Source organism: Branchiostoma floridae, chromosome 15 (genome assembly GCF_000003815.2).
Source record: "Branchiostoma floridae strain S238N-H82 chromosome 15, Bfl_VNyyK, whole genome shotgun sequence".
Taxonomy (NCBI): Eukaryota; Metazoa; Chordata; class Leptocardii; order Amphioxiformes; family Branchiostomatidae; genus Branchiostoma; species Branchiostoma floridae.
The window spans coordinates 8,933,467-8,955,172 of record NC_049993.1 but is presented as its reverse complement, the minus strand read 5'-3'; the positions used below and the strand labels follow the sequence as shown (position 1 = coordinate 8,955,172).

The 21,706-nt window shown below is 42.3% G+C and overlaps 1 protein-coding gene across 9 annotated transcripts in view; it reads right to left on the bottom strand.

The window, feature by feature from the left end:
* LOC118431389 (hemicentin-2-like) overlaps positions 1 to 21,706 on the bottom strand; it is a 99,591-nt gene that overhangs the window by 58,444 nt on the left and 19,441 nt on the right. For 4 of the 9 annotated variants that reach the window (XM_035842572.1, XM_035842578.1, XM_035842579.1 and 1 more), the window contains exons 1-5: positions 18,804 to 18,856; positions 13,244 to 13,328; positions 4,297 to 4,641; positions 2,167 to 2,454; positions 1,658 to 1,954 (exon numbers count right to left, since the gene is read on the bottom strand). In XM_035842572.1, the coding sequence (XP_035698465.1) occupies positions 1,658 to 1,954; positions 2,167 to 2,454; positions 4,297 to 4,641; positions 13,244 to 13,328; positions 18,804 to 18,818 (1,030 nt within the window). In that variant the 5' untranslated portion in view covers positions 18,819 to 18,856. Of the gene's footprint in view, positions 1 to 1,657; positions 1,955 to 2,166; positions 2,455 to 4,296; positions 4,642 to 13,243; positions 13,329 to 13,595; positions 13,835 to 18,803; positions 18,857 to 21,706 lie in introns of those variants that run through there. The other 5 variants (XM_035842574.1, XM_035842573.1, XM_035842576.1 and 2 more) reach the window with 2 other exon arrangements.

Here is a 21,706-nt window from a genome sequence, read left to right as displayed (position 1 = left end):
ATCAATAAAACATTATGGACCGCTAGTTTGAATCCATAAAAGTTTATACCCCTCCCTCATTACCACCCCCGCTCCCTATGGAGAGTTTCTGTCGTCGTTATCTTGTTGGTGGGCATGTAAACAAGACTTTTGACACCGTAAACGCTTTTGTGTTGAACTTGAGATGGTAACACTTTTTTTATCATTTTTATCATTTGCTCGTTTGCCAATGAATGTTAGATTTGATTATTTGTCATTACTGAGATATGTAGGAAACTTTTACAGGGGAGGGGCGGATGGGAGAGACAGACTAGAGATGATTTCTGGAGACTATAATAGGAAAGATATAGAGCTATTATTTCACTGAGGATTACCTCTGACACACAAACGATTTCCGATGTAAACGTCGCAGGCAAACAGTTTAATCTCCCCCCGAAGGTACAAATCTCCAGAACAAGGCCGATGTTTAGTGCTTTCTCTTCCCTCCGGGCAGGTCCTGATGTATAGACCGCAGTCTTGGACCTTATCTTGGTCCGCCAAGCGGCAAATTGGCTCTATAGCCATTGCTTCTTGTGTTCAACATCAAAAACCGCAGTCTTGACCCTACTGCCCTCCGTTTAGGCAGAACCCGCAAGCCGTTCGGCCTTATCTGGAAGAATATATTACGGGCTATAATGGGGAATTACATCCTATCGAGTACTTTTCTCTGAAAAGTGATGTGGACGATTTTAAAGTTACCGTTATCAGTATTTTGTCAAGAATCCTTGTGGAGAATAAACTGCATGCGCTACGTGTACACATATCGCTGTCTAGCGAGCGATGATGTTACAGGTCTGCGGTTGTAAAAGTGCCTACTCGCCCCCATATTACTGAGTGGGATTTTATTTTTGTTATCTGAAACAACCCATGGGTTCCGCCCCAGATAATGGACACTACACACAAAGAGATTAGAACATCATCAGTCAAATCATCAATGGAAAGATCTTATAACTTGCCTGAGTGAAGTTGGATAGAAAAGATATCTTTGTTTGGCCTTTGGCGACAAGTTACCTCAAACGACATAATGACACTGTGCATGGGGAGGGGGGCAACATCCACAATCCATACACCACCACTTTAGAGGATCTTTTGATTTGCACTGATGTAAGTATGGCGACAGTACTGCCCATTCTGTAGGTCAGTCCGGTTTGCACATTACGTAAGGATGGCTTTTATTCATGCAAATCTATGTAATCTAAGCATAATTCTTTCGTGAGGGGTAGATGCAACTTCCTAAGATGATGCAAACTTTTAGGTCTGACTAGTCAAGGCTAGACCAATCAGCATGGAGGCTTGACGTCGACAACCAATTGGACTTCTAACTTCTATTGATGGATATACTCTTTGCAAAGTATTGAAGTCAAATTCATTTATCTAGTTCACTTAGTATACTAATAAAATATGATCCTTGTGTTGGTTGACATTGTAAATTAAAGGTCTTCATTCATTCATTCATTAAAAGGCGTCACCTTGTATCCTCTGCGGCTCCCTGACCGTAAAATTGACGAACTTGGAATCGTCGATGACTTTTTATTCTTTATTTCAAATCTATGAAAAGGAGACTTTGACTTCGACAACCAATTGGATGCCTAACTTCTATTGATGGAGACAATCTTAGTAAAGTATCAACGGGCGTTACCTTGTATCCTCTGCGGCTCCCTGACTGTAAACTTGACGAACTTGGAATCGTCCGGCCCGACGCCATTGCCGGCCATGCAGGCGTACTCTCCACTGTCGTTCTGCTGGGGGTTCCGCAGGACAAGATTCACGCCGTTGCCACGTGCCTCAGACAGAGCCATGGCCGACGATTGGTCGTCGCCCATTCTGAACCACGTGATGTTTGGGTCGGGGTTGCCTTCCGCCATGCACCACAAAGTGGCGGTCTCACTGACGTGGACGATCTGATCTCCAGAGATGTTCACAATGGTGGCAGGATCTGAGGAGGAAGGAATGACAATTTAAGAGATATCTTGAAAATTTCTATCCTAGAAGGATTTGTCTCTTCTAAAATCTGGCTTTTCTTCGACACGACGAAAAAGATTCCAGAGGCCCATAGATAAGATTTCGTCCTTGAAAAGATATATACATGTATGTATTATGATAGAAAGAAATTCTGTTATCAAGTTCCTAAACAAAGACACCGCTCACATAGCACTTCGAGCTCCACACTGTCCGAGGCCTGTTGCACCACGTGATCTGCCCGACAAGTGTACGTCCCAGAATCCTCCTTTTTCAGCCCGTTAAAGAGCAGCAGTGCTCCGGTTATGGAGTCCTTCCGCGTGTAAGTAGCCGACGAGTTGATATCCACTCCGTCGTGCGCCCATTGGATGGCGGCTACCTCCGGCTTGGCTTTCTCGATGGAACAGTTCAGAGTTAGGTTGGAATTCCACAGGAGTTTCAGGCGACTCGGCTGACTCAGGGTCACCTTCGGAGGGACTGCCAGGGAAGAGAGGAACAGGAGGTTAAATGAATGAAGAAATGGATGAATGACCATTAACGAATGAATGGCCATGGATGAATGAATGAATGAATGAATGAATGAATGAATGAATGAATGAATGAATGAATGAATGAATGAAGAAACAAGGAATTGCAAGTTACAATTATTTGCACTTTTTATCATATACGAAAAGGCTACACCACATATGCCGATCACTCAACAGTAAGGAAAGAAACGTATCGATTTTTTTTCAAACCACAATAAGAACCTTAAAGGTACTAGGTGGAAAGAACAATGCAAAGTTATAAAGCAAGTATTAGCAGGGCTGATATTTGTACATAATATATTCGTCGGCCTGGATGTTTAGCGACCACAGTAAGATGCTACACACACAGGCTGGGTGCATCCGAAGTTTTGTACTCTACAAAGAGACATGTAGTCCGCCGCCAAGTATCTCAGAAGAAAAAGAGATCAACATCCATAGCCTTGGATGAACTTTTTTTCTGAGATATGGCCTTCTAAGTTTGATAAAGTCACACGTCTCTTCTGGTTAATGGAAAACATGTATGGTAATTCCTTACACTGTGAATTAACGATAATAGCGTGTGCGGATTTCTTTGTGGTGATGAAAACAGTCGTTTGTACTGTACAGAAACGATAATCATTTCATTATCAAACTAATTTCTATGCACGCCTGTATCATTGTGTCACATTGACGTGTTGCCCGTTTCCTGAAGTATGCGTTATGTGGACTTGACGAACATCTTATTTTCGTGCGTTGACGCATGTTGTAGCTAAGTGTTTTGGATATTGCATCAACTCTTTGGTTTGGAAAACCCTAAACTATACTATACTGCAAAGTTTTCCATCAGATATGTGTCGGTTCACGCAAGAATTCACAAATGGCGATGTCCAGCCTTCGTCTAACTCTAATCCGGATATATAGATACATGTTCCTCCTCGTTCCTTTATCTGTTCTTGTGCGTGTTGTGTTGCTGTAAGTGAAAAGTGCAGTAGCGCTGCTTCAAAGAACACACACGCCAATGACATTACACTGCGGTGTGGGATTAGATGCACGGATTTGGAGCAGGCGCCACGAAGGGGGACGCATACTCGTTTGGGTAACAACGATTCGCCAGGCGCCGAGAGAAAGTAATCTTGTTACATGCAAACGTGGAGCTTTCTGTGCAGACCGACGCTCCAGGCAATAGTTTTTATTCCAACCCAAGTCACATGCGTCAACGCGAGGCCTCCCTTAGCTGCATTAACGTCTTACCTGGGATCTTAGGAAGGCGGTGTTGTCTTTACTACGCATTACAGATAAGGGTGCCGCCTGTGAGTGTATCTTTGGGGAAGTCTTATAGGTACTACGCTCTCTAGTCTAAATCTTGAAGCAATGAGTACAAGAGGAAGATTCGAACGTAGACAAAACAAACCCAGCTGCCTGAAACTTTTGGTGATAATCTTACAGGTGGTTACGTGTACAAAATATCATATTTTATCGTTTAATTGCAGATATATGCATGAGGACTAATCGCGTGTGCACGTTGTATGTGATGATAGTAATAATGAGTACAGCACTAATTAACAATTATGTCTATACTGAGATACTAATAAAGCAAAATAGCAAGATCTAGTGTCACTTGGGTTTGCCTTCTTCCTCGGAGGCAGTGGAAGGCGAATGATATTTTTGTTCCTTAGTTTTAAAAGTACAATTCAATGGTAGATATGCTGTGAGCAAACAAGAAAAGACTTCAGAAACTCCAATATGTCAGTTGACAAAGGCGACTGTGCCAATTGTTTTTAGAATGTACTTAATATTTAATTCATGTGCTCACCGTGAATCTCCAACTCAACGTACGTTTCCTCTTGCCCCACCCCATCTAACAGTGTGGTCAGAATGTAGATGCCTTCGTCATCCAGGCTGACAGGGTTGATCTGAAGCGACCCGTTGTCCGTTAGCTGCGCTCGGCCCTTCAACCGACCCAGGGAGAGATTGGCAGACGGCGGGGCGTACATGAAGACCGGCTCGCGAGAGCGCCCGAGGTGCCCCGCCGCTTTAGTCCACGTCAGCGCGATGAGCTTGGTGACATTGCTCTTGAAGCGAGAAGGCAAGATGACTGTCTCTCCGTCTATTCCTTCCACCTTGGTGGGGGTGGGCATGTTTACTCCATTTCCCATCACTGTAAAGTTATGGACATCAGGACATTAAAAGCTGACAACATGGTCAATAACATGGCTCAGTGGTGGTCGTAACATTGACAGCTACCAAATCACAGACACGTTACTACAATCACAGTAAAATTGACAGGAAATCGTTGCCTAGATAATGGAATCATTAAAGTTAATGAATTCATTAAAAGTTTAAGGTTACATCAGGACACGAGGCGTACTTGCATCGTAAAACGACACAGATAATGTGAATATCGCCATAATCATCTGTATCTATTATATATAAGACTAAAAAGGGTCATAACTTTCTTTCAATTGTGTAGGTCGTACAGGATCGGAGGATAAAACTGAATGTAGCTCAAGTTGAATGAAAGTTATGTCTTGGATTCGGAAAGATAATGGTCATCAACAATGTCGAATCTCAATTTTCACTAAAATCCATGATCGCTGAAATATTTTATTTGTGAACAAAACAATAATCTACATCCCTATTGCGTATCATCAATCATTCACACAATCCATGTTAACCCCATGTGGGCTTTTCGGTAGAATATGATAAATGTATGCAAATGTAGTTTGCCCATAACAGAAAAGAGCAACTGTAGATATGTGTATGCTTCCAATACTAATCAAACATATGATCATTGTAATGTCCCCGGTAATTTTCCCGGGGACGAGCAGAGTCTGCATACCGAAAGATGCCTGAGATGCAAATCAAAGATAATAAAAGACCTCGAGAGCGTTTTAACAGCATTTCAATATTCACCCGAATGAGGTACTAACTCATGAAAAACAAGTCACAACGCAATTCAGCCGCCCTTCCCCAACGCATTAACCCAGCCATTTTTGCTACAGCTCATTTGGTAAAGTCCTGAACTTGAACGTATTACGTTCTTGGAAAACTAATACGCAGCCTTTCGACCTCTCGTCGTTGAGAAATCGCCTGGAAACTTTCCCTGGAAAATGATTGGATCCTTTGAATCTATCGGACAAGTAGATACCGAAGATATTGCTCAGAGCCACAGGACAACCCCCATTGATCACGACTATCGGGGCTGTCTGAATCGAGGCGGTTCTTTTGTCGTACTTTGCTGGTCCCCACCGACCCCAATGTTCATCAGGCGAGGATTACATGTTGCCTCATTAAGAGTATAAAGGACCTACATGGCCGTCGATTCTCGACCTCTCCCAGCCTTGTGAAATAAAAGAACGACCTGTCGTTTCATTGATGGAGGGCGCGCCAGCTGCGGCGATCGCTCGGGGAGAGGCCCGTCGTTAATATCGGTTACCCCGGTTTTTACGAGGCCAAATATTCATTTTCACTCTCGCGTGGAGAGTATTAGGAAGCACAACACTGCCTCAATCTCAGCCGAGATCATCCGGGTGCAGCGGGTAATAGAGGAGATGCGTGGATGAACACTACAGATGAAGGCATCCCATCGTATATCTCCTGCCAGATACCATAAACAGTAAATTATGCCCCACTTCAGGACCGCTCGTCTAAGTCTGTTGTACTTTGGCCTCCGTCGGCGTCCTTTGTCTTGGATCTCCTGGCTTTGCTCCTCGCCATAGCTTTGACTGCTATGCAGCTAAAATGGGGCGAACGAATAATCTTACCTCTCTGGCATGAGAAGAAAATTTTGTTACTATAGCTGAACTATTTGCAGCCACTATAATCTATAAGGAACCGAAGGATATTTTTGATGTCATATGTTAAGCTGACACGTAGCAAATGTTGCCTGACCATTGTGAGAAACCCCGGCCAACGGAAACCCTTTGCGCTCAGAGCCGATTGGTAGTTTAGGGGTAACCTTATGTCGCTATGAAATTTGTTGGGGTCTGTTCAAAGCGTTGTTTTCCTATCAAAGAAGACACAGAGGGCTTAAAGTTTCTAATCAACACCGTGGAAGTCAGGCCAAGTACAGTAAAGGCCAGGTCAAGATTGGCCATGGAAGTCTCGACCAAGTGTGATAGGCCATATATAGAATAAGGATTGGTACCCAAGCATGACCTCACAGAGTGTAATCAAGGGCATTGCCACGACTGAATGGGCGAAGCGGCTGACTTGAACTGGTATTAGCATGTACTTGGCGGTGACACCAACCCAACTGGTATATTGCTGTAGGAAACAAATACTTAACTTCAAGTTTTCAAATCAAGAGAAAGTATATCGGACAATGCTAAAGTAAAATGAAGAAAGCGATGATAGCATTTATGTTAATTCCATAAGACACACATACTTCAACTATCCGTATTACCAAGTCATATCATGAAAAGGCAGATGGTGTCTCTAGTCGCACGGTACATTGATACAATAACCGTTCTGTGTTATTGGTCAATTTTCCCAGTAATTAGTTGTTCGTACTTTCCGGTTTCGTTTAATGAAGAAGTCTTTAAATCTTTCATTTAGACGTCCGACGGATCAGTGAGCACAGGAGGCGTCATGACTTTGTCTGGCTGCTTTTGGGGACAATGATTAATTGGTCTCCATCTGGTCCAAAGGCACCATGAAAATGGAAAAACGCAACAACTAATCCAACCAATTACCGGAGGGAAAATCGTCATGCATTGTATTAGATTTAGATATGTAACATGACCCACTGGCTGTTCTGTAATAAGTTTAGAGAAGGTCGAAAACTTGGAAAATTGTCCTTGCAATAGATTAACGAAAGTTAATGAAACTATGGAGGCAAATACCTGAAGCATCTGAATAAAATTCTTTGATTTGTAATAGATACTGGTATATACCATTACAGAAAGTAATAAGCTTCAGTCCTCCTTTCTGTATTGGCCCGACATTAGGCAAACCATTGATTCGTTCATTTCTGTACCTTGCATTGTTGAAGAGAATTTCATATTTGCTAGACAGCAACGGACTGAACTGTGACTCCTTATTCATTCTTAGCACTGTTATTTTGATAAATCAATTTGGTTGCACTCAACTGTAAGTATCTGCGTGCTACTTTTTGTCATTTGTGACCCGGGGCTGCACTGTAAAGAAGAGGCCATATGACATTGGGCTACTGACTAGATAGAAGCACACAATTGAACTAGGCTATCCTAGGGAAGCATAACAGAATCTTACAATTGAGTTAGGCGGTCATATAGTTAAGCATGGCAGTACAGAATGAAGCCAAGTCTTACCAGCAGTTACTTATTCATGCATTAGCCATTGATATACGTAATCGGTCAAGCCAATACAATTCCAGTTTCAGTTTCATTCTGATCCCGTTTGTCCACTTAAGCAACCCACTTATATCGACCTCCTACGCGGGTAAGAAACAGGTCTAAGAAGACGAACTAAAAACAGAACCAGCCAAATAAGGCTTTCATTGTCGGAAGAATCGATGCCTTCAGCCACATGGTGGGGCCAGGCACTACTACAACTTTTGTAGCTGTTCTTCCTTAAGTACCCTCAAAACTACCACACGGCATATCTTCCCATTTTTGTCATGTACCGGTTGAGACCGGATTTTTAGACGATGTGAAATTCAATGCGCACGCTGATGACATTTATAAGATCAAAATCCTGTCGCCTGCATGCTGTATACGTTTCTTGTGATAAAAACGCTGTTGCTATGGTATCGTCCTTCACGCTATCTAAGTTATCGAAGTTTTGCAGGGGATAAGAGTATCGTATCATGTCACACACTCAAGTCATGATATGGAGACCTTTAGAGCATGAAGGGCATATTGACCCCTTTAGGTGGGATTCGATTGATTCAGCGCTTAAATTCCGGATCGGATAGATAAGGCAGAGGCAAGCGGATTATCAACACAGATCAGTTCTGGGAATACGCTACAAAGCTAGATCTAGAAAACATGTTTCCTACTCAGCAAAACTTTCATACCCAAACATTTGGTTAGCAATGGTTACTGTGACAGGTCATTGCCGCGAGTACCATGGTACAGGAAGGAGGGTTATATCAAAACATTGTCCTTATATTTAAGTTACTCTGACAACTATTGCTCTTGCATAATAAGAAAGGAAGGGCGTTCAGCATCCTAGACTCAACATACCAGAACATACTCGTCGAACAATCTACGTAAAACGTTACAATGCTATTTTTCAAATCTCTCAAGATACATATTTCTTTGCATGTTTTGTTGTTTATTTCCCCTACCTTATCTTTATGTCTGATATCGAACATGATAGTAACTTAGTAAACACATATATCTTGAAATATCAATAAGCTAAACGAATTTGATGATACTATCAGTCAAGTGGTAAACAATATCAATGCACAAACTCCCCTACGCCATACATAACTCGCCAAATTGGAATATTCCCTTATAAAGTCACCTGTGTCAGTTACAGAATCCTGTCAGCGCTATTTACATGGTATCTGTTTCCAAATGAAATTTCTTTATTTGATTCCTCTCACTGATATAAACTCTTTGATAAAAAAAATACATTTCCCACAGGAAAGAGTGAAAAGAAAAACACATTTCCGAATGCGGTTCTTTTAGATAAAGTGATAAGACATCAGACATCAAGAGTATCTGACTTTCTGATTAAGGTTGAGTTTACTTGTCATCGATAACGAATAGATATATAGCATCACGAAATTCAGAGGACTAACTCCAACGTACAGCATGTTCGTGTCGCATAACCGGTAAACCGGCGCGCGGTATGATTGATATTTGTTATCATTTATTGGGTGCGCAGGCTACTTTCTACTTTCTCTTCGCAGCCAGGGGCTGAAATGTGAGGAGCTTACAAAAGGCGGTGCAAAATCGCAAGTGTCTGGAGCGACCGTTCGGTGCTAACTCAGGTGACCTCAATACGACAGTAATTGTCCCATCTGCGGCCATAGGAATGTAGCTCTTGAACCATTTACACTGGGAAGAACCCGTACTCCGTGTGCACATAAAACTCCATCCGTTTCGAAATACCAAAACGTTTTCAACCATAATGTAAATCGTACAAAGTAAAAAGAGTATGTGTATGCTGCACGTTGCAAAAAAAAAAGCATCGGAAAACTGAAACTGATGTTATAGATGCCAAAGTAAATTATTCAGTTAATGGAAGGAAACTTTCTCGGCCAAACTCGTTTTTATTGCGTACGCTCACGTCAGTTTTGGAATTTCCAGGGGATATCATCCATATAATGAAATCAGCAGATATCATATACATTATATATTTTTTGGCTAGACACATTCGAGAATTACTTTTCCTTTTCCTAAGAACCGTGGGGACTTGGAAACTGTTAATATCTAACAGTTATTTCATCTAAACCTCAAATGTGACATTTGTAACATCTATAAACAAACTTTTAAGCTGAATCGCTACTGAGCGCAGGAAGCCCTCTAGTACAAAAGATTGGAACAGAAAGGCGCTTTGACACATGGTCGCACAGGACGCTTTTTATCGCTTTACCGCCAGGCTTAAAGATAAGCCAAGATGATAAGATATTCGACTGCCTACACGACGTCTGGCTCTTTTATTTGGAGGTCAGGATTTTCTACTGCCGTTTCTGCTCCCAATCTTACTTTATGGTTGCAGAGGTCCACCCCCTGACCGCTAACACGGTACGTTCCTGCCAGGCTCTTAGCAGGGGAATATTCCGCATCAAGTGTGTATCATTTATGAGGAGTAATCTTCATCTGTCAGTGTAGTAGCACGCGCAGCTGCCCGGACCCTTTTCCATCATCGCTGCAAATGGCGGACGCTATATTCTGTCAGCGCGTGCTTCCATTGACGGATTACTCTGGGCTATACCATTCTGATAGCTAGGGGTGACCATAAACGGTAAGAATTCTATGTAACAAGTAAAATAAGATGTGAATACATGAATAAAAGAATTCACGTAGATCGAAAGTCTTGACAACTGACTCCTATATTTTTTTAAAGTCAAATTACAACGGATGACTCGGAAGTTTGTCAACTCCCTGCAGACTTCATTTTTATGCTACTCGTATACAGTCTCTGGAAATAATGGGTGATAGATATGCCTGTATTCAGCTGCTCCCCGAAACCATGTTGCACATAGCAGCGAGCCAATTAAAAGTTCCCGTTTCAAGCAGAGAACATGCTACTGAATCAAATGTCGCAATCTGTAAAATGTGAATGCACAAGTTTTCTACCAACACAACTACACGGGCAGTTAGGAAGTGTCAAATATCTTAAGAACGACTCAAGATGAAACTTTGATATTTCCTTTGTTGTCGTGAAACAACCAAACTATACTTTTTGCTGATGTTGCATTAATTAGCTTTAATTGCATTTGTTGTATCAGCCTGCATGGAATACTGAAATTCAGTCACTTCCAACATAACGAATAAAATTTAGTCAGCAATATATTTCAGTGAATGTTGTACCTACGAAATCTACAGTAAACCGGTAATATCAATGCATCAAACAAGCTAACATTTACACTGACACCACTGGGACTTATCCATGAATCATTCTAACATAACAAAGCGCCTGTCAGCGTGTATAAACACGTAACGAGGCCACTCTGGAGTCTCTTCGATTTGAACAATCAACGTTCCAGCTTGCCGTTGTTTTCTCCCAAGGGTAACCTTAACCAAACCCGGTACCCGCAGTTACACATACACAAATTTGAAGGACGCTAGCTAGTCGTGTGAGACTTAGGTCACAATTCAAAACCGGGGCCGGGCCGTTATGTTTTACGAAACGAACATTTAAAATGCATACCTAGAAATATACACAAATCATGCCCATTAATCTTATTGTGACATTTTGTGTATTTTGGTGTCTATTATATTATTCTCTTCACTCCCGAAAGCTTCCCAGCCCTGGTTCGGAAATGTGACCCAAGCCTAACCGTGCCCATAGTGCTGTTCTGTTTTCCCTTATATTTTCCATGAGTTGACAAACACTGCAGTGTGAGGGCACAACACGAACGGTTGCTGTACACCGTGACGGGCGATCGGTCGCACAGAAGGTGACCCCGGACCGTGAGTACAGTCAGACAGAGGACGGCTCCTGATGATAGCCAACCAAATTAACGTTATCTCCCGCTCAATATCACCACAAGAAAATTACAGATTCCGTAGCCGACCCCCATCAATATTCCGTTAAATGAGCCCTATTTTCCAAGACTGAAACCGCTGAATCACGACATGTATGTGTGTGTTGTCAGATCTCCTTCGCTTGCGCTATTATTCTAACACTGACCCTTCGATCAAATCGCCCGTAAACCTACACGTATTAGCAAAACAATATCAATCACTCTATGTAAGCCCTCAGCACTACGCTTGTATAATGCACTTTGCTCGCTCAAATGGAACATAATCTCAATTAATCACATGTAGATGAAATGTGTATTGTTTCCTAAAAAAGCCCGCGTTCCCCCGGGACCCCACATGTCAAACAACACTTGGCACACACGATTTTGCCGGGACGAACACGAGACAATTATCCCGCCAATTCTCCCGGCACCTGTATTCTATCTGATTTCATTTCTCGCCAACGTTGCGGCAAAGGAGATGCACATGTATGTATGGCGCCCAGAATTCCAAGGGACGAACCACACATAACCACTTCAGGGACATTTGGAGGTCTTCAGCGATCATACAAAAATGCAGTTGTCCACTATAGTTTTTACATTATCTGCATAACACTTGCACATACATGTATAACCCTCTATTTACCTTTACAATTTGTATATACAGATCTTTATACTCATACGCATACAAAAGACTATAGCTTAACAAGATGTGTTGTCTGTCTCTTTGTGGGTATAACACGCGAATTGGTAATGAAACTATTCATAAGGTGTGTTCTGGCATTTTCAACGTACCACTGCTACAGTACAGGCAATATAAATGGTATTGAATGCAAATACATTAAAATGTTACCGTTATGATATTTATACCAACACGAAACAAGAAAGCAATTGATACTAAATTCTAAAATAGACTAAAAATACTAAGGATGTAAAATTTTTACCTTCTTGGAAAGACGCATTCGACATTTCTGAACAGGGTCAATATGAATTTAATTTCTGCATTGCCACCTATTGTCAGCTATGTCGGTAAAAGCACCTTAAGTCCGGACTTTTGTGCACAAATCTCTGGGGTAAAATAAATATAATCTATTCAAACATTGCCCATACTATCAGTGATACAGCAGCACGCATGAACATAACACGATTACCAAAAGCTTTGTCTGGCTTTTCTGACCTGAATACAACAATAGCTAGATTGGGTAAAAAAATTAGGTAGACTTATCGATGTTGCTAAATACAACAACATTTTCCATTTGGTAACGTTTGGAACACCACCTTTTGCGTATATCATAAAAGAACACATACACGAATGTATATACATGTTTGCGTAACGGTTTCATGAATAACATAAGCAAGATGAATTTCATCACTACCGTACTTTCCAGGAAGTGCTTAGGTTCTATCTCATTTTTGGCGTCTTTTCGGCGATTTTGAAAGGCTTACCACTCATCAGGTTTTCCTTTTGGCTTACGAAAGGAAAGGAACTTGGCACAAGTAGAAAGCCTGGCAAAAACGCACAAAGAGACGTAAAAAAGCCGAAGCCTAACCTCTAGTTAGATGGTATCACTACCCATCGCCCTTGCACTACCGAAGCTTCACCCGTTAACACAATCACACCATGAATATTTGCACTCACCGTACGACAGGATGTGGACTAAGGCCAGCCCGACAGTGGTGATGTTGAGCCGAGGATCCATCTCCGGGCCCACCGGCCACCTCACCTGCAGGGGAAACACACGTACAAGGTCACCGCGTCGCTCTGACTTTCACCACGGTCACACGCAATTTGTGTTCCCCACCATTGATCTGCAGGTCCCGCCACTAATTCAATTCACTCTCGGTGGGTAAAAAATGTGCCCGCCCAGCACTCATTCCCGCTAGCAAATGACACGAAATCTCGGTTTGAAGAGCGGAAAGTCAAACTCCTACGCCGATGCAGTCGAAAATGAAATGCCATCAAGTCACCGAGCAGTAATAGAATTACTAACTGGAGTGTTCTCATCGCGGGCAATTCATGCGCACGCCATTTTGATTCCAATGATCGCTTGCCGAGCTGTTTATCGCTTTGAGAGAGGTATAAATCATTCAGGATGTCGCACCGGCCGCTGTCAAACTGTCTCTTGTGCGCGAAATTACCCTTGATTGGACCGGCATTCCTGGATATACAGCGAATCAAACCCAATCCAAGATTAAAGTGAAACATCTTTTGGCACCAGCAGGCATGTCCTTCCCGTGACCAATCAGAGTCGAGGGTGGGTTCAAAATGTAAACCGTTACGCGGCGCAGAATCACGGGAAGTATTGGGCAAAGTGGAATATACTATCTCAGATGTCTGTGGGGGTGAAATTTTACGTAGAATGATCGAAAAACTTGTACCTTATTCCATTAATAACCACAACATTAATTATACATATAGTAAAATTGCAACGTATTAAGATGTATGGCATTCTTTGGAAATGAATTTGGAGGCAGGGTATTAATTTTGAAAAAAGAAAAGAGTGATATTTCAACGACATAGAGATCTGGACTTCTGAATTCTTTTATCAATATGGCAGAAGTGAGGTTAGATTAAGTATTACTTAAGTGACATATACATATGTATGTGTTAACATTACCATCTTTAAAATTTACCCTAATGGTTTTGCACCGTATGTACATATGACGTCCCATATTCAGTAACATCTGGTAAAAGCATAACTGTAATTGGAAAATAAAGTTAACAGATTTTATCAAACTTATTTCGTCTCATCAACCCTTAAGGCAAAAGAATCTCTGTTGAACTAATTCATAATTTTAATTATGTTCACATAAAAATGATTTATTGCGGAAATTGGGCGAACCACATTATACATATACCTACCTATACTATACATTATTGAAAAGCGCAAGCAGTTGTTGGACTCCCAGGGTGAGCACAGAAAAGGCTAATTTAATATCAACGCGGGGAAGAAACGGCGGTGTTCCGAGATATGGCTTACAAAGCGGATGAAAACATGGCCCAAATCCTCTCTGTCCTAGTTTTCTGCGCGCCTCATACAGAACTCTCAGATTGGATAATTCTTCACAGGTTTATACACACCCGAGGCTACAACCGTCCTTTCCTTCTCTTGCGCCTGGATTACATTTCTATAGAATACTGCGACGTTAATGGTAGGAACAGCCTTGATAAGACACGGCGTGGGTCAGGCAGACACCTCGGCTGAGACAAGATGTCCAGGTCTGAGTGATGTAACTGCTGTGAGGAATGGAGGCCATTAAAATCAAACTACGCCCAGCATCACCTCAGGGCGTGTCTGTGTGCTGCAGCCGGCAGCCTCCACATAACTCAGGCACCAGACGTGAGGGAAATGCCGCTGTCCGGCTGTGCATAGCCTGGTACCTAAACCGATTATTCTCTTCGTCCTCTTATGCAAATAAAGCTACCTGGCATCGAAGGGCCGCTGACAGGGCCTGGTACCCAACCCTATTCTTCTCCACGTCCTCTTGTATGCAAATAAAGCTACCTGGTATCAAAGGGACCGCTGACATAGCCTGGTACCCAAAACTTTCATTCTCCTAATCCTTTTATATGCGAATAAAGCTACCTGGTATCAAAGGGCCCGCTGACATAGCCTGGTACCAAACATATATCATTCTCCATAACTTCTTATGCAAATAAAGCTACCTGGTATCGAAGGGACCGCTGACATCGGTCTTGCCACCTAGCTTTACAATAGCTTACAGATTATATGAAGGGCATTATTTTCTGTACATTCAATCAGTAAAAATGTGTCTTCTTGAATTGCAGGGACAGATTTGCAGATTTTGTGTTTAATCTTAGAAAAGGGAATAATTAAATAGAAGTCCCCGAACAATTATAACTGCGTTATCTAAATGATAGGAAGGGTACATACCAATTATTTTGAGCTGTAAGGGCATTTACCTAGTAGCTTAGTTTGATGCGCTTCTTTCACTTACTCAAGATACTGAAAATGCGTTCTTTCTTAATCAGCAAAATCATTCCTGGTACGGTATTTATCTGTCAATCAGCAACTGATATCTGATGAATTAGGTTAAGATCGACAGTGATATAAGAACAAAGCAGGTTACAACAGAGGGAATTAGCATACAGCATTCCATTACTATTGGTTGAAGCTCTAATGAAACTATAATTAATAGCTGATGACATCTTGCAAGCGACACCAACACTTAAAGTCAGAATACCATTGGTCCAGGGGATCCGGGCATTTTTTCTACAGATAAAGGATATTGTGCCGGTAACAATACTTAAATTACCACTTTGATTTTCCAAATGTAACCAAATTTAAGCGAGAATTTAAACTAAAAATAGTGATAACGAATGGAATACATGGCTACATGCCATGTCCAACGCGAAAAAAACACAACGATTAAAACTCATGAACAGTGCTTAATACTTACCCAAGCAGTTTTTACAAGATCTTCACCACAGAAATCACAGAATTATCGATCTAAGTTTTAATGCTTGACTGTTACGCAAAAAAAAGTTGCTGACGTTCGAGTTCCCTGTTTCGAATTCCATTCAGTGACATCCACTTGGTGACATGTTCTTATGGAGATCTTAGGTGGTAGGCGAAACACTTAAGGTGTAGACGGGTGGTCTTGACAGGGAAAGCCCCACTTTTCCGTCCCTGATAGAAGACGGGATACGCACTGCTGCTGGTAACAGCACTTAAGAGTGGCTGAGGAAAACCTATTTGATTTCATCACCGATTAGAGACGACGCCCGCCGCTGGTGGGCCTTTGATAAGAAAAGATGGAAGCCAGCTTAGCTACCTCCAAATCAGATTGCAGCGTTTCGCCTCAAGTTCCCCATTTGCACTTGAGTCCTCCGTACATCCGTTGTTAAAGTAGATTGCCTGGTACGTCAGCCGGAAATTCAATCACTGGGTCGTTATTGTAAATCAACGCTAGCCGTTTCCACCAAGTTTGAAGTGTACGCAAAGTTACAGTCGTCAAAGTGACAGGGATGTTGCCAAATCCAACTTTGGAAACCTACTGGCCTGCATGTAAAACCACGTGGCTTCAAAGAAGCAAAGGTGCACATTCCGTCACACAGATATGCCGAGGCAAATGTGGGAGGGTCCAACATCGACTTGCAGCCTTTGACCCTTTGCTGACGTCACATGTTCGAAAGGTCTCAAGTTTTGGGTCAGAGAGCTGAAGGAGACTGAGTGATTCCGGAGGTTGACTCTGTTAATGCAGAATACCATCACACAGAATACATATGCACACACAAACAAGCTCTCACTCATAGATAACCAAATGAAGTACGGTCCACTATGCTTTCCGGAAAGCTTAATATTAAAAACACCTCATCTATTCTGATATTGTTTAAAACAACAGCGTTACTATCATGCACTGTTGATGGGTGAAAACTCAGAGCTTGCTTAAACCAACCCATCACTTCATCTTAGAGGTGCTTTCAAAGACGTCTGTGTAAGCTTTGAACCCTCAGGATGCGGAAATGTTGTAGGATGTCGGTGGCAAATGAGAACCAAGCCATGCGTTCGGAATGCACGGCAGCTAGTGATCAGACGTAGGTCTCCAATTGCCGTGAAACCGAAAATAGCAGCAAGACTGTTGTCCACCGCTGAAAACCGCCATAGGGGATGGATTCGCCAGGACAATAATGGATGAGATGATTGTCATCTCTCTGTACTGCACAGTTGCCTTGCATCATTGCGGGCTCTCTGAGCCTTCCGCCAATAGAACCAGTGGCCTCTAGGGCTTTCGTTTTGAAGTCCCGGATCTCGTTTTTCCCTCCGCCGACTCAATGTTCATTGATGTAGCTTTGACTAGTACGTAATCATATACTTTTGTATCTGATTACGTTCTCGTTGCATTTCATTTATTTTGGGGCAATATACGGTTCGCAAAATGGGCTGACGCAATTCACAAAGGTAATACACAAGGCGGCCTGCATTCCGGACAGTTCGTCAAACGTTGTGATTTTACCCAGCATGACTTCTTGACCTAGAAAAAGCTTTTGATATCCGCCCGTCTAAATTCTGCCCTTGGGGAAGATAGGAGAAGAGGTTTGGAGTGTAAGGAAGAATTAGCACTCCTTGATACGTTCACTGTTGAAAGGGGAAATTGCATCCCAGTTTCGGGGTCACCTATCATGGTGTTAACTTAAGACTCGCCGATGCTGATGTATACCTGGCAAAAGACGACGGAGCTTGCGCTCTTAAGGAGACTTTGATTTGTTAGCGGAAAACTATCTTGAAAATTAGCCGTTGGGCGGCAATCAGTCTTGGACTGAAGAAGAGGCATTTAACCTTGAAATACGAATTTCTCGTCTCCACATGATTATAGCTTTTCAATTTCTACGTCGGATGAGCGCGAGTGAGGTCTACAAAGAGGGTTCAGAACAACCAAGAATGGTTTGTTACGTCTTGGTTTTTTTTTTGGGGGGGGGGGGGGGCTAATGAAACTTTAAATGCAAAACTTTATATAATAACAATAAGAGAAATAGAAAGAAACAGAAAAATATGCGAGTCGATATTTTGCTTTTGATAAAAAGAAACGGCATTTCGAAAACCTTTTCCCTGAAAGGGGCCGTTTAGATTATGTGGGAGCAAACATGTAGCAATACTTGTCAAACAAGTACACTCTCCAATGTTAAAGATTGCACTCTAACTCTAACTCAAGTCTCTGATGGTAACGCTAAAAGCTGCTCCCTCCTGCCGATAATGTCGCCTGTGTTTTCCTCCCAACAATCAAAACACAATTCAAATCACAGCAGGAATAGAGGAGTAACTTTTCTGTCATTGCAGCATTGTAAAGAAAAGAAGGGCACATTATAAGTTAGAAGATGTACGTGTAAGTACTTGAATGTTATCCCCCCGAACCTTGGTAATAAAATACGAGTCTTTTCTCACTCAGCATAAACTGTTTCTTTCAGAGATAGGTTTTACACTACCCACTGTGACAAGCACAGGGAAAATGTGTATAAAATGATATGAAACGTAGGCAACTGATTTTGTGTATACTATATGCAAAGACTGGTGAATGTAGTGTGTTGTTGGTTGGGTAAAGGGCTGCTTGAAGTTAATGCTGATCACGAAGCCGATGAATACACAGTGCAGAATTGCCTTCATGTTATCTCTGAACTTCAAATTAAAGCTCAAAGACAGACCAGCAAGTAGACTATACAAATTAAAAGCAAAATCTACCTCAGCTGAAGTCATGAATGACGCTACAACTGCCCCCTCGGCACTCTGTGTACTTTACAGTGTCTTAGCCCAGCATGACGCCATCTTGACTTCAGTTTGTAGAGTCCAACAGATCCACCTCCGCGGAGAGGCACATGTCAAACTCAGCGGATGTATTGATTCCTCGCGTGCAATACCTATCTCACCCTTGCGTGTGATAGTTCGGGTGTCTATTAACACTGGCGACCAATATTGGGGAGATGTAAAGACATGTTCATTGACGAGGGGATGGTTTGTTTTTACGACGTATCAACCGATATCACACGTAATCGGGAGGCTTTCTCCTACACGCCGTAGACAAGTCTCTAATTTTCCAGGAGTTTGTCTGTGATCTCAGTAATAGTCTGTAAAATCCATGGAGAACACGGTATAGACTATAGAAATTCCGGAAAAGCTATGGGTAGAGTATTCTCATCTCCCGGAAACCGCCGGGGATGAAAAAGAAATTTGCGAAGGTTATGAACAGCGGTGAGACGATGCGGAGAGGCGACAAGCAATCTTCTCCTTTAATATCGGTACATGCCTTCAAAATGGAGACGGGCTTGTCAGACGTAACCTTGGCAAAGCCCCGGGGAAATCACAGACAGCAGAGAGTTTTACAGTCCGCAAAATCTGTCTTGTACAGGCCGTCCCTCGTGTGGGTTCATTTACGTGCGCGCCCAGTTTGTAACACGCAATAAACCGCCAGGGAGAGCCAGGCGCATCCCGCTAATGGTGGGGTCGCCGCTTCTGCAGCCGCTATCAGGTCGCATCAGGGAGGCTTGAGCAGGAAAGTTCTTCGTGACGACTCGTGTAAATGATTTTGGGATCACTCCGTCGTCTGGAGAACAGACCTTTGCAGGAAGCGCCGGTTTTACAGCGGAGTTCCCTCGGCTTTCCTGTCAGGTATTGGAGGAGCAATCTGCAGTTGAGTGATCATCCTCGGCGGAAGGCAAATGGATCCATCCAGCTCTCAAACGCAAAAAATCCATGAGGAAATCACAGCCTGGTCACGCAGTGGAAAATCAGTGGGCCAGATTTAACTCACGCTCATCAGAGCAGTGCCAATGATTCTCGGCGCCTGACCGTCAGACGTGCCGACTGATGCTCTGACAGACTTCACTTCTGTCCGTCCTGTACGTTTACGTGAACCGCAGTAGCTCTAACGCGCCGTTGCGTCCTGATTGTTCAGTAAAAAGGCGCGGTACGTCACACTTTAATTTCATGCATTCTGCCAAGGCAATTACTGCCGAACTTGACCTGCCTACAAAGGCGCTCCTGAGCCGGCCCGGACCGGCACTCGTATTGGTCCCTACCGAACCGGAACTAAAGCCGGTGACAGCAGCTAGATTGTACCAACACGGACGACTTGGCAAAGTCTTCGAAATAGCTTTCTGAATATGTCAAATGCCACGAAGGGCTAAAATCAGCCATCAGCAAATTATTAAGGCGGCACAGACGTCGGCTCTTCACGTCGTAATGTATAAAACATTGCCTGGTACTGGTAAGTTTTCGAACAGTATCAGGATCATGATTTCCTATCAAAGGAAACAAACGGTCAGCACAAAAATATGATTTAAATCTCACATCGACTTCAGAAGCATAACTAAAATCTTCTTTTTGCATTCATGATTTGCTTATCATTATACTTTGTTTTTGAATAAGTTGTCGAGTAAAAGGTCCCAAGTCAAACACACTTTGAAGAACTACTTACATCTGCCGTTACAGAACAAGTTGTAGACCAAGGCTTTTTTATGAACTAAAACAAACCAGAAGCCATAAAGATGTTTTATAATGGTGGCGTAATAACTTGAATCGACAATACATTTAGTTTTTGTTCTTCTTTTTAATGGTTTGAATGCAGCCATGGGATATATGCACTGAGTGTTTTAAACATCTTATCCATTTATCAAAGGACTCTAGAGTAGTATGTAACCTTGGGTTGGGATTTTACACAATAAAACTAAGTATCCACCAATTCAAACAGAACGATTCCCTCAGGCCCACTTCCCCTATTCTCTCCTTACAACCACTAGATCTCCTCATTTAGAAGTCTTCAATAAAGTATATAAACAACCAGGTTTGCCAAACGTGGAGCAACGGTTCGCCAGAGGCTATAAAGTGACCCCAACCCCTGCAATCGGTTCGACACTAAGTTATTTATATTGCCATCGCGGGGTATATTCCGGCTGCGTTTGCCCATAGGTGGAAGCTAACCTCTTGAAGGAGGGTTTGGCTCGGGTTATCAGCAGGTCTTGCCATGGTGAACTTACCATTTAATTGGGGGCTTTAAGGCCGGTAGAACTCTCTCCCGTGACTTTAGCCATGACTGATCTGTATCAATAAAAGATTTCATACAGCACTCCCCATCTCCTACTAAAACTACGGGTCGAGATGGGGCCAAGGAACTAAGGTTTCGGAAGAAAATGTAGATGCGAGCGGCAGTCTACTACCATATAGATGGTCTTAACGTTATGGGAAACAGGAATTTCAAATTTTACAAATGCTATTTCAATTTCTTATTTATTTTATTAATTTACTGATCTCGTGTACACATGGGTAGTTTCTTTAGTATTGTAGGGCTAATTTTCAACGGATCCCATGACAAAACAAAGTAAAAAAAATACAAAATGAAATAAAAACTCAATTTTGAATCAAAGTAATTGAATAAAGATAATAGTAAGATATTAAATGTGCTAACAATAGATAGGAAGACAATCATAGGCAAAACTTTCAAGCCAATCCATCTAACAAATACTAAACCATGAATCACGCTGGTCATAGAGGTTATAGATTATAAAGCTTAGCTTGAAAGTTCGTCTAAGCCATTTGAGATCAACAGTAATTAATAATAATTTGGTTGAACAGTAATTTCCAGCAAGAAA